This window comes from Capricornis sumatraensis, chromosome 2 (assembly GCF_032405125.1).
Source record: "Capricornis sumatraensis isolate serow.1 chromosome 2, serow.2, whole genome shotgun sequence".
NCBI classification, from domain to species: Eukaryota; Metazoa; Chordata; class Mammalia; order Artiodactyla; family Bovidae; genus Capricornis; species Capricornis sumatraensis.
In genome coordinates this window covers 193984079-193997325 of record NC_091070.1, presented here as the reverse complement: position 1 = coordinate 193997325, position 13247 = coordinate 193984079, and the positions used below count along the sequence as shown (strand labels likewise).

Sequence of the window (13247 nt, the reverse complement as noted above, 5' to 3'; positions counted from 1 at the left end):
ACTTAGCAGCAGCAGCTAACTAATACACCAAGTAAAGAAACTTCCTTTCCTAAGAGGAAATCTGGTGCCTGGGTTTTAAAATAAGAAGGTGCTCTGCCTCCTCTCTACATTATGATTGTTTCTGGGATTCCAAGGAAGCTTAGCAAAGGAGCAATGGAGGCAGGATTAGAGTGGTAGTAATAACAGGGCCATAGTAATAACATTTTTTTTCTCCTTTTAAATCCTGCTGGTTTTATGCCAAACTCCCTTAATAATCTCTTCTGAATTTATAATATGAAATAAAAATTACTGTTTTAGTTATTTTAATTTTGTTTATTTGTTTTAGTTTCTTGACTCTTTGTTACCATGCATGGCTTTTCTCTAGTTGTGGTGCAAGGGCTTCTCATTGTAATGGCTTCTCTTGTTGCAGAGCATGGGCCCTAGGGTGCGTGGTTCAGTTGTTGTGGTGCCTCTGCTTAGTTTCCCCAAGATATGTGGAATCTTCCTGGACCAGGGATTGAACCCGTGTCCCCTACATTGGCAGATGGATTCTTAACCACTGGACCACCAAGGAAGTCCTGTTTTAGTTATTAAGTGATATATGTAGAGCACTCTGACAATGATGATAGGAATATCTTTAATGGAGGCTAAATGACAGTTTATGTTTAGATATTACCTCTATTTTTTACTGTGAAATCCCAATTTTAATAATTTAGCCTGCAGATATACCTACACAGGTGTGAAATATCATATATACAAATTGCTTATAATAACAAAAGACTGGAAACCATGTTGATATACAACAGGGATTGCTTAAATAAATTATGGTTTACTTTGTCGACAAAAGTCCATCTAGTCAAAGCTATGGTTTTTCCAGTAGTCATGTATGGATGTCAGAGTTGGACTATAAAGAAATCTGAGTGTCAAAGAATTGATGCTTTTGAGCTGTGGTGTTGGAGAAGACTCTTGGGAGTCCCTTGGACTGCAAGGACATCCAGCCAGTCCATCCTAAGGGAGATCAGTCCTGGATGTTCATTGGAAGGACTGATGTTGAAGCTGAAACTCCAATATTTTGGCCACCTGATGCGAAGAGCTGACTCATTGGAAAAGACCCTGATGTTGGGAGAGATTGAGGGCAGGAGGAGAAGGGGACAACAGAGGATGAGATGGTTGGATGGCATCACCAACTCAATGGACATGAGTTTGGGTGGACTCTGGGAGTTGGTGATGGACAGGGAGGCCTGGCATGCTGCAGTTCGTGGGGTTGCAAAGAATCAGACATGACTGAGTGACTGAACTGAAGTGATACACTGAATACTATGCAGTTATGAAAAAAAACACAGGAAGCTCTAATGTGGGCTTCAAAATCTATTGTATGAAAAAAGTCAACATTGGAATAGTGTGTGATTTTTAATTTAATTAATTGACAGTCACTCAGTCCTGTCCAACTCTTTGCGACCCCAGTCCATGCAATTCTCTGCACCACAATACTGGAGTAGGTAGCATTTCCTTCTCCAGGGGATCTTCCCAACCCAGGGATCAAACCCAGGTCTCCTGCATTGCAGGCGGATTCTTTACTAGTTGAGCCACAAGGGAAGCCCAAGACTACTGGAGTGGGTAGCCTATCCCTTCTTCAGCGGATCTTCCCAACCCAGGAATTGAACTGGGGTCTCCTGCACTGCAGGCAGATTCTTTACCAACTGAGCTATCAGAATGTGTGAAGAAAGCTAAAAGTTGTGTTATAGAGAAGGACAGCATTATTTAGGTGTGCATATATACACTTGTGTGGCTTCCCAAGTGGTAAAGAATTCACCTGCCAACACAGGAGACACAATAGAAGCGGGTTTGATCTCTGGATTGGGATGATCCCCTGGAGCAGGAAATGATGATATGCTGCAGTATTCTTGCCTGAAAAATTCCCTGGACAGAGGAGCCTGGTGGGCTATAATCCATGGGGTCGCAGAGTCGGACACAACCGAGCACACACGGTGTTTCCACTCCTTTCATAAGGTAGCTACATAAAATATTTCTAGGATAGGGAAGAGGAACTCAGGAACTGGCAATAGGGGTAGGAAGGAGAAATTTTACAGTTTGACTTTCTAAAATTTTTGAATCTTGATTCATGTTTTAAGTCTTGTCTACTCAAAAATAATTAGTTAAAATGAAAATGAACACGATGACAAGAATTAAAATAAGACATACTATAGTAATGACAAAAAAAAAGTAATACACACATAAGATCAAACCATTCAAACGGTACAGAGGACTATAAAATTAAAACAAGAAAAGTCTCTCTCCTATATTGTATACTTTTAAAAGAACATTTGTTGTATTTTATGGAGCATTTCTAGATATTTTGTGGTAGAATTTTTGGATTATCTAGTCTTCCACATTGGAAAGGAAAGTGTCCCTTTCTAACGTTTTCAGCATTAACTGCAATGTTTATTATTCCGTCTCCACCTATGGGCTCTATTTTGAAACCAATATCCAATGGACAGGGAGCATTTGTTGCACGATAATTAACCTGGACCCTGTGACTTCTTGTTCTCTTGTGTTGTTTATCCACCAGTCATAATGCTGTCTTTATCAGTCAATCAGAGTTTCAAGAAACAGCTCTTCACTTAATGACTTCTTCAGTGCCTGCCTTATGCTAGGCTCTAGGGATAGGGAGGAAAAGGGGAGATTCTTTGCCCCTTGTCTGACCAGGTGAAGATTTTACTAAGCTGACCCATTCTTTAGTGGAGGCTCCTTAGAATCACCTGGTAAAACTAAACATTCATGCCTAGGCTTTACTCCCAGATGCTCTGATCCAGTAGAAAGTGGGCTCTAATATGGATGTTCTGAACCTTTGGTGATTTTTATTGGGGGGTGGCACAGTATATATAAATGTGCAATTTCTATAAGGTCTTTTGAAATAATAAAAATGGCCTATGAACTGAGAGTCCACTTGGTTCAGTTTCCCTTCAGGGCTAAGTGTGTCTGTCTTTTGCAACCCCCTAAAGGAGATCAGTCCTTGCTGTTCTTTGGAAGGAATGATGCTAAAGCTGAAACTCCAGTACTTTGGCCACCTGATGTGAAGAGTTGACTCATTGGAAAAGACTGTGATGCTGGGAGGGATTGGGGGCAGGAGGAGAAGGGGACCACAGAGGATGAGATGGCCGGATGGCATCACCGACTCGATGGACGTGGGTTTGGGTGAACTCCAGGAGTTGGTGATGGACAGGGAGGCCTGGCGTGCTGCAATTCATGGGGTTGCAAAGAGTCGGACATGACTGAGCGACTGAACTGAACTGAGCTGAGGCCAGTCAGCATCAATTTGAACATGTCCCTACCCACCCACTCCTGCCCACAGACAGGATACTCAGTCCCCACAGAGATAGCTTGGTCAGTCTCAGAAACACCTCAGCTTGCCCCAAGTCCTCTGTCTTTTCACCTCCTGCCCAGTAACTCCTCAGCAGCCAACTGGAGTTTTTGTTAAATGAACACCTGGCCTTAAATTCTACCAGTCCTAAGAACAACTGGAGGATGTGACCTTCCAGCATCTGATGCTTTATGCCATGAAGATCTATGAGAGGCTCTTATCATACACCCTAAGACTGGAAGGGGCCTCAGAAATTTTACAAACATACACACATACAGAGTCAGTTCTCAGAGTCTGGTGTTAGTTATTTTCTAAAAGTTGCTGTGAACACAAATTAGTGAACACTGAACAATTGCTCCTAAGGAAAATATAGGGTTAGGCACCTGCAAGTCTCTGCCCACAACATATTTTGATCAATAAATAAGCTGGTTTTATGTGTTTCTGTTTAAAGACATCTTGTTATTTGTATTTGAGCTCAGGGCCAAAAACACTATAACTCATGTATGAGCCAAGTTCAGTATTTTCTTCACAGGTAGAACTTCACAGGTATACCAGGTAGTGCTTCAGGCACCATGGTTGCGGGAGATTTTTATTTATTTATTTTTTCAATTTTTATTTTTTTTTTTAACTTTAAAATCTTTAATTCTTACATGTGTTCCCAAACATGAGCGGGAGATTTTTAAATGGTGAAATGAACAACAAAACACAAAAATGTGAAAACATGGCACGAAATCATGAGAAACACATTTGTTTACAGCATGAACTGGACAGGGTCTTGTGTAACCTCAACTGAGAACAGACATGTGGGGCAACTCACATATTTTTTCCCCCCAACTCCAGAGCTCTTGGAGTACTGATTTTGGGGTTACTGATTCATTCTTAGCTGTAGGAAAATCTGCAAATTCAGAATCAGCCAATAAAAATCATCCCCTAAATATATAATATATCCACAACATACCTACGTATATATAGTCCCTGTATCAAGTGCTAAAGGCTTTGCTTCTATCACCTCCCTTAATCCTCACAAGACAAAATGTCACACAGCAGACTTTCCTGGTGGCACAGTAGGTAAGAATCTGCCTGCCAATGCAGGGGACACGGGTTCGCTCAAATCCCAGGTCTGGGAAGATCCCACAAGCCCCTGAGCAACTAAGCCCCAGGTCGCCACAACTACTGAGAGCAGGTGCTGCAGCTACTGAAGCCGGGGCATCCAGAGCCTGTGCTCCCCAACAAGACGAGTCACCGCAGTGAGAAGGCTGTGCACCGCAAGGAAGACTGGCCGCTGCCCCTTACAACTAGAGAAAGTGCGCGAAGCAAGGAACATCCAGCAAAGCCAAAAATACATAAATAATCAACAAACTGACCACATTATAAACACTAAAAAAAAAAAGTCACACGGCTAGTGGCAGGACTTTGGTTTTATTTTAGACATTCATACAATAAAATCTGTCCCCCCTCCCCCGTAGTGTATCTTTTCTAACTTCTCGACCGATAGGATACAGAGCAACTCCCAACATTTCAAAATTTTTCCTCAGGCTACCCTTTCGTGAATCCAGCCTTCCCCTTAATCTCAGACCTTGCTGCAGGCCGCAATAGCCCTCAGCATAGAGAATTGAAACCTGAAAGACTGGTACTAGCCTATGGAGCCTTTTTCAAGGGCTGAAAGGGACGGAGCTTCCAGCCAACCGGTGAATTCTCGCCTTGAACTTTGTCCGCTTGAGTCCCCTAGCACCTCCCTCCCTACACAGTCCTCGCCGGTGGCTCGGCGCATGCGCACGTTTCCAGTTCTGCCCGCCCCGCCCCGCCCCTCGGCCGCCTCCGGTTGCTTCCCTGACTACAAGAGCTCAGGCGGAGCTGCGGCTTCAGGCTGCGCCAACCTCAGATCCGCAAGCTTTACGTCGGCTGCGCCCGCCTGTGCCCACAGTGGTTCGAACAATGTCTTTGGCCGCTTCACAGTCTCTGCTCCGGAACCGGGTGTTTGTGGTGGGGGTTGGGATGACCAAGGTAAACAGAGCTGTGGGTCCCTGGAGGTGGGCTCCCGGCTCCGCTCAGCCTGGGTGAGGCCGCGGGAGCCCTGAGTGACCGGGAAACGGAGCTTGAAGGGTCGGGTGTGGGGTGTCAGGACTTGACGCCGTCCATCTGTCTGCCCTTCCTACCGGAGGGCGCCACTGGCTTCCCACCGCCCAGCTCGGCTCCTTGTCTGTGAGGCATCAGAGTGGCGACTCGGATGGGTTGTGATGTTGATGTCTCTGCGGAATCATAATGTCGCAGTGTTGTTCTACGGCTCTATGTTCCTCCTTCTTCCCTTTTCTTCGTGGGGCGCAGTTTGTGAAGAAGGCCTCAAGATGACCCGAACCCCGCACCTCCTTTGAATATGGGTGGAATCCTAAGTTGTGTGGACCTGTAACTGAGGCAAGGTTTGCCCCATACTCAGAAGGAAAGCAGGTCGTGAATGTCGCCAGCCCTGCACTTCCAGGAATACTGCGTGTTGGATCCCTTCTCAGTTGCAAGTGTAGGAGTAGAAATCTCAGTGATGCTCAGCGTCTTGGCACAGGTGGCAGGTTTTCTGCATCCTCTCACCTTTGTGTTTCTCACATGGTACTCTGCTTGGTACTCAGGAGGCCAGAGGCAGCTACAATCTCATTTCTTGACATGCTCACTATCTTTGTGCTCTAGTGATGCCAAAGTACTGATAGTTTCATCCCAAACTTTTGTATGCCTCTGTTGCTTTGCTTTCTTTTGTTTTCTCTACTTAAGACCATTTGTCTTCACTTGGTTAACTTGTTTGCATTTTTAAAAGATCAATTCAGATCTTCTGATCAGGAAGTTCTGATTCTCCTGTCCTGTAGAGCCCTGTACTTAACCTCTGTCTTAGTACTTTATATTTTATCCTGAATTTTGTTTATATGTCTGTATTCTTCTTTTGCATATAGCTATCTCCCAGGTTAATTAATTGCTATACCTGTAGCACTTTGAAAATGCCTTGTGCTTGAAGAGCTCAGTAAGTGTTAGTTGAACACTATTAAATGCATATGCTTTGTGACAGAGGGTTCCTATGGGAAGTTCTCTTTCCACGAAAACAACCTTAAACTTTTAAGGTCCTGCTGTGTTTCATAGACAGCTATGTATGGCAGAAAGGCGGTGGAAATCTAGGGGATCTTTTTATAAGGGCAGTAATCCCATTCCTTTTTAAAAAATTTTGTTTATTTGGCTGTGTCAGGTCTTGCTTGCAGCACATAGGGTCTTTAGCTGTGGCATGTTGGTTCTAGCTCCCCAACCAGGGATCAACCCAGGGCCCCCTGCATTGGGAGCTCAGATTCTAAGCCACTAGACCACCAGGGAATACCTCTAAAAATTAAAAAAAAAATTTATATACTAGTCCCCTCTTGAGGGCTTCATCTGCATGATTACCAAAGACCCAAGTTCTTAAGGAATGTATAATATGGAGAAGGAAAGGGTAAACCATTTAAATATGATGTATTAGGACATTTGGTTAAGTGTAGTAGATTGGAAATACGAATTTATCTCTTTTGGTGCTTTCCAACTCTGACAAAAATGAGAGTAAAGAAATTAAAGTATTAACCCATCAGGGTGAAGTGACTAGGAGAGGAAACAGCAGAATGATGTCAGAAAAACAGTGGATGATTAAAAGCTGATGGAAGTGTGGTTACTGATGCAAAACAGAGAAACTCAGAGCCCAGGTTCTTGAAGAAGGATTATGCTGGTTGAGTCTTCCTGCAGAACTTGAGAAGGCTTAGGACCTACATGTACTAGATGTCAAGTAAGGTGGGAATGAGAGGAGGGAAGAAAAACACTTCCGTGGTATTATTGGATTCCAAGATCCTTATTACCACTAGGTCACTATCAGTTCCTTGTCAAGGTATTGGAGGCTTGTTCCCTGGAGAAACTGAACTGATGTGTCTCTTGAATCATCTGACCTTTAGGTTTAGCGGAAGACAGGAGTGAGGCCCAAGCTGAAAAAAGGGAATTAAATGGAATTCTGTATAGTATTAAATGATAGTAATTACCAGCCCTGTTCCCAGAGCACTGGTGATCAGATACATGCTAGCTTCAGGGCAAATTTTGGAAATTATGTGAAAAGACTCCAGAGAAAAGTCAAGATTATCACTTTACTCAAAGGGCAAGATTAGTGGACTTGAATATAGCAAGAGTATGAAAAGTTGATTGATATTCTTTTAAATTCAGCATTGCTTTTAGCCTGTCAGAAACTCCCACTTTTCACGTTTTAGGCTAGTATTAAAAAAGAATACCCACAATTTTCTTGAAAGGCTATTAAAGTCCTCCTCCTTTTTCTAACCACATATCTGTGTGAGGTCAGATTTGCTTCATAGACTTCAACCTAAAAAATAATGCCAAAGGTTGAATGAAGAATCAGCTGTGTCAGATGTAAGAATTCACCTGCCTCTTATGAAAGCAGATATTAAAGAGAATTGCTGAAGTGCAAAACAATGCCCCTCATCAGTTTTTCTTGAGGGGAATATAATAATTTTTAATAAAATTATTTATGTTAACGTATAATTTTTTTTTGAGTGAATTGTTATTTTAAATGTCCTGTTATACATGCTAATAGGATAAATATTGATAACTATAACCCACATGATCAAAGTTCTGGCATCTTCAGTGATTTTTAGGAATGTAAAGCCGTCTTGAGACTGAAGTTTTGAGAATTACTGGTTCTAATCATTGAGTACTAAGAGCTGCTAACAACACAAAGAGAAAAAATCATATGCTTCCAGATGAAAAAATAGACCACTACTGATAGTTTTGCCAAAGAGATAGAGTGAGTCTGCAAGATTCTGGATCCGGCTACCAATTTGTGGGACAGAGAACAGAGGAACAGGTTGAACTGTATGAGTATGCGATCTACAAAGTCCAGAGTGTGGGAAACTACTGTCCCAGCCGTCTGGGTTCTTTAAGAGATGTGTTGAGAGGGAAAACATGTAGTGGAGGGGAACCTGTAAATTAAAAGAGAATTTAAAAGACCCCTAATTTTTTTTTTAAAGGCCAGGCTGAAATATAGTGTCCAAGACACTTGGGTGATAGAACTACGAAATACTACAAGGAAGCAATTATTATAAGGATCAGGATAATAATTACTTTGGGGGTGAGGCGGGGTTGAGGTAAGGGACAGCATGTTTAGAAGAGTGTGTGGAGTGGCAGAGAAGTTCTGTTTTTCAGTTTGCGTGGTTGTTGTCAAAGATAAAGGTAGACACTAGGTAAAGTGTTAGGGCAGATTTTAATAAATAGTATGCTATTGCAAAAGTCCAATGTGCAGTACATGTGAGTAGAGAAGCGGAATCAGAGAAGCTTGAAGAGAATTTGGTGGAGAGAATCTTTGTCAATGATTACAAGAGTGTTTGCTTAAACATTTAAAAATGAGGCAGTTAACTCCAGGAAAAACAAAACAAATTGCTCAATGAAGCACATATAATCATAATATACAACCTGGCTCAATAATAAGCAACATTGGCTTAATAAGGTAAGCACTCTGTAGTGATTTAATTTAAAACTTGTGTTTCCACTGTATAAGGAGGATGGAGAACTGTAAATATATAAGTGAGGTGGTCTAAGAGACCTAATTCTCATTGTCCCTTATTGAAGACTATGATATAATTTCTTAAATTGATGTCAAGAAATAATAGTAGAATATTTAGAAATGTGACATTTTATAAAATAAATATCTGAAAGGATTGAAAATGGATGTTTTGGGAGCAAGTAAGACTAGTGAGTGGAGGGCAACAGTTTGCTATTTTTATTATAGGCTTTAGGGTAGGTTTTTATTTATTTTTTGCATTTCTTAGCTGTGGACTTTGCTTTTTTTTCATTTACCTAGCTCCTGCTGCTGCTGCTGCTGCTGCTAAGTCGCTTCAGTCGTGTCAGACTCTGTGCGACCCCATAGACAGCAGCCCACCGGGCTCCCCTGTCCCTGAGATTCTCCTACTCATCCTTAAATAGCTTATTTAAATAAATATCAGTTCCCCTGGGAAGCCATTCTAGTCCCCTGAGGCTGGGTAGTTGTCTCTCCCAGATCGTTCTGTACTTAGTACACTGTTATGTAATTGCCTGCCTTCCATTACATAAGTTCCCTGCGGGTACAAGCTGTATATTATTTATTATCAGAGTCCAGCAACACTGATAGATACTCATTTTGTTTAAATGACTAGAGGAATGTATTTCTGTGGTTCTCTCTTCTGAGAAACTATCACCATAGTGTTTCCTTTTGTTATCTTCTATATTTCTAGTTCACAAAGCCTGGTGTCGAGACGAGAGACTACCCTGACTTGGCAAAGGAAGCAGGTAAAATAGAACATTTAGATCTTTGAACATTGTAATTTATTGTATGGTCTGTCTTGATTGTGGAGCAGCCTTGCAACCTTCACAGGAAGCTTTTTCAGGGCCAAGCAGTCTAAGCTTAGGTATCAGTTGTTTAAGGGAAATTCTGGCTTCCAGAGATCAAATTGCCAACATTCAGTGAATCATAGAGAAACCAAAGGGATTCCAGGGAAACATCCACTTCTGCATCATTGACTACCTGAAAGCCTTTGACTGTGTGAATCACAACAAACTGGAAAATTCTTCAAGATTTGGGAATATCAGACTACCTTACTTGTCTCCTGAGAAACCTGTATGCGGGTCAAGAAGCAACAGTTGGCACCTTACATGAAACAACGGACTGGTTCAAATTGGGAAAGGAACATGACAAAGCTATTTATTGTCATCCTGTTAAAGCATCTGCCTCCAATGCGGGAGACCTGGGTTCAGTCCCTGGGTTGGGAAGATCCCCTGGAGAAGGAAATGGCAACCCATTCCAGCATTCTTGCCTGGAGAATCCCATGGACGGAGGAGCCTGGTGGGCTACAGTCCATGGGGTTGCAAAGAGTTGGACATGACTGAGCGACTTCGCTTCACTTTATTTAACTTATATGCAGAGTATATCATGGGAAATGCCAGGCTAAATAAGTCATAAGCTGAAATCATCATTGCCAGGAGAAATATCAACAATCTTGTATATGTAGAGATGATATCACTCTACTGGCAGAAAATGAAGAGGAACTAAAGAGCCTCTTGAAGAGGGTGAAAGAGGTAAGTGAAAAAGCTGGCTTAAAACTCAGCATTCAAAAACTAAGATCGAGGAATCCGATCCCATCACTTCATGGCAAATAGAAGGGGGAAAAGTAAAAGCAGTGACAGATTTTATTTTCTTGGGCTCCAAAAATCACTGCGGATGATCACTGCAGCCATGAAATTAAAAGACGCTTGCTCCTTGGAAGGAAAATTATGACAAACATAGAGAGCATATTAAAAAGCAGAGATATTGCTTTGCCAACAAAGGTCTGTATAGACAAAGCTATGGTATTTCCAGTAGTCATGTACAGATGTGAGTGTGAGACAATAAAGAAGGCTCAGTGCTGAAGAATCAATGCTTTCAAATTGTGGTGTTGGAGAAGACTCTTGAGAGTCCCTTGGACTGCAAGGAGATCCAACCAGTCCATTCTAAAGGAAATAAGTCCTGAATATTCATTGGAAGGACTGATGCTGATGCTGAAACTCCAATACTTTGGCCACCTGATGCGAAGAGCTGACTCATTGGAAAAGACCCTGATGCTGGGAAAGACTGAAGGCAAACAGAGAAGAGGGCGGCAGAGGATGAGATGGTAGATAGCTTCACTGACTCAAGGGACATGAATTTGAGCAAACTCCGGGAGATAATGAGGGACAGGGAATTCTGGCATAATGCAATCCATGGGGTCACAGAGTCAGATGTGACTTAGTGACTGAACAACAAAGGCTTCCCACACATGGAGGCCTTGGAAACTTCGTGGTTCCATGAAGTTCTTTAGGTACAGTCTTTCTCCTGTGAAGCCTTCCCCTTCCTCCTTTCCCTGTCAGATTATTGCCAGGCAACCCAGAAAAAATTATTGTCATTTTTCATTAAACACTCCTTGTCTTTCCAAGTACTTGTTCACTCAGTGTTCATAAATTAGATTTCATTTCAACTCCATTTTGCAGCTCTGTGTTTGCTATACAGGAAATCAGAGCATCTCTGTCCCCCAAAAGGAAGGTTCGTGAGATTTGATTTGCTGATTTTGATTCTCTAGGTGTACAATATTCATTCAGTGTTTATCATTTGGTTGTTAAATCTTCTCCTTTTTACTATTGTCTCCAAACAGCTTCTACTTTTATTTGAAATAGGAAATGCTTTCATCAGTTTTTCTATGTATTTTTTGTTCTGTTTCTTTGTTAGTTAAAAGTGGTTACTATAATAACATATGGATAGAATATTTTGATTATAAGATGGTAATGTTGAGATGAAGTTATTAAGTTTGAATTTACCTCTGGAATTGTCTAATAACAAGAAATTCAGCTTGATTGCCTTTGTTTACTGATTACAATTTTCTTGTTTTGCAGACATTATTAGGAAAATAAACTCAATTTAAAAAAGAATTGTTTATGTAGAATGCACTTTTAGAACTTAGCTTTGTTTTTATAAAACCCCTTGGTTCCAATTGTGAGAAGTGAGAGGGAGGTGAGAAGTGCAAAAGGATAACTCTGTTCACATATCTGATATAGTTCTAGGGGAGTATGTTCACCTTCAGCCTACATCAGTCATGTTTAATTGAACATGTATCTGAGCATGACCTGTCAGGGAAGTCCCTGAGATACTATAAATGATTTTGTACTCAGCCCTCTGGACCTACTTGTCAGCTGTGGTGCTGAGGCAAGAGAATTGGTTTACCGGAAGTCTTACCCTCTAATTCTCCAAACTGGTTTAGGAGGAGGTTCTGCTACCTTCTCTGCCCTCATTATTTCCTAAATGCATAGTGTGGAGGGAAGCACAACCAGCAGAATTGTGTCCTGTCACATTATTTGGAGACTTTTTACTCGTTACACAGTCCTGCCCATCTTCTTTCCCTCAGAGAAAGGTTAGGAATTCCTCTGCAGCTAAATGCAAAGTGGTAAAGCAACACCATGTAACTCTTTGAAACTGTTTTCGATATTAATAGTTACTTCTGTGCTTCCTTTGTTTTCTAATCCCTTTAACATTTTTACTTGATAATGATTTAAATCTGAAAATATATGAAGACAACCTGGTGTTAGGAGAAAATGTTCATCAAAGATTAAGGAGTGCATCCCGGTCAGTTGGGAAGATTCAGTCAAAGTCTGGTGTACAGATCTCAGAGCCTTTGCCCTCTAGTACGGAAAATAAGGCAAGTTCACATACATGGTGAATAGTCCATGGGAGGTGCAAGATGCTTTGGCCGCTTAGAGGAAGGACAGAGCATAGGCTCAAACTTATACCTTTTCACCATAACTCATTCTCTCCTACTAATTATAAGAGCAATGCATGTAATTTATTGGAACATAGATATATAATAATGAAAACAAAGTTTGTAACTCAGGCCTGCTGCTGCTAAGTCACTTCAGTTGTATCCGACTCTGTGCGACCCCAAAGACGGCAGCCCACCCACCAGGCTCCCCTGTCCCTGGGATTCTCCAGGCAAGAACACTGGAGTGGGTTGCCATTTCCTTCTCCAATGCATGAAAGTGAAAAGTGAAAGTGAAGTCACTCAGTCGTGTCCGATCCTTAAGCGACCCCGTGGACTGCAGCCTACCAGGTTCCTCCGCCCATGGGATTTTCCAGGCAAGAGTACTGCAGTGGGGTGCCATTGCCTTCTCTGAACCCAGGCCTAGCTGCTGTTAATATTGTTCTCTTTTAATATTTATTTTTTCTATGGCTCTCTGGGATCACATTCTAAATATGTATCATGATTTCTAAAACGTATTATTATAAGCTTTTCTCTTGTCAAAATTGAGAAAAATTAAATTTACATGTTTCTTTGTATATTTATGCCATAATTAAAATTTTTAAAAAAAATTGTTTATT

General features: G+C 41.6%; 1 protein-coding gene across 3 annotated transcripts in view; it reads left to right on the top strand.

The window, feature by feature from the left end:
• Positions 1-5215: 5215 nt before the first annotated feature.
• SCP2 (sterol carrier protein 2) overlaps positions 5216-13247 on the top strand; it is a 95710-nt gene continuing 87678 nt past the window's right edge. For all 3 annotated transcript variants that reach the window (XM_068965708.1, XM_068965707.1, XM_068965706.1), the window contains exons 1-2: positions 5216-5344; positions 9604-9658. In XM_068965708.1, the coding sequence (XP_068821809.1) occupies positions 5276-5344; positions 9604-9658 (124 nt within the window). In that variant the 5' untranslated portion in view covers positions 5216-5275. The remainder of the gene's footprint in view (positions 5345-9603; positions 9659-13247) is intronic.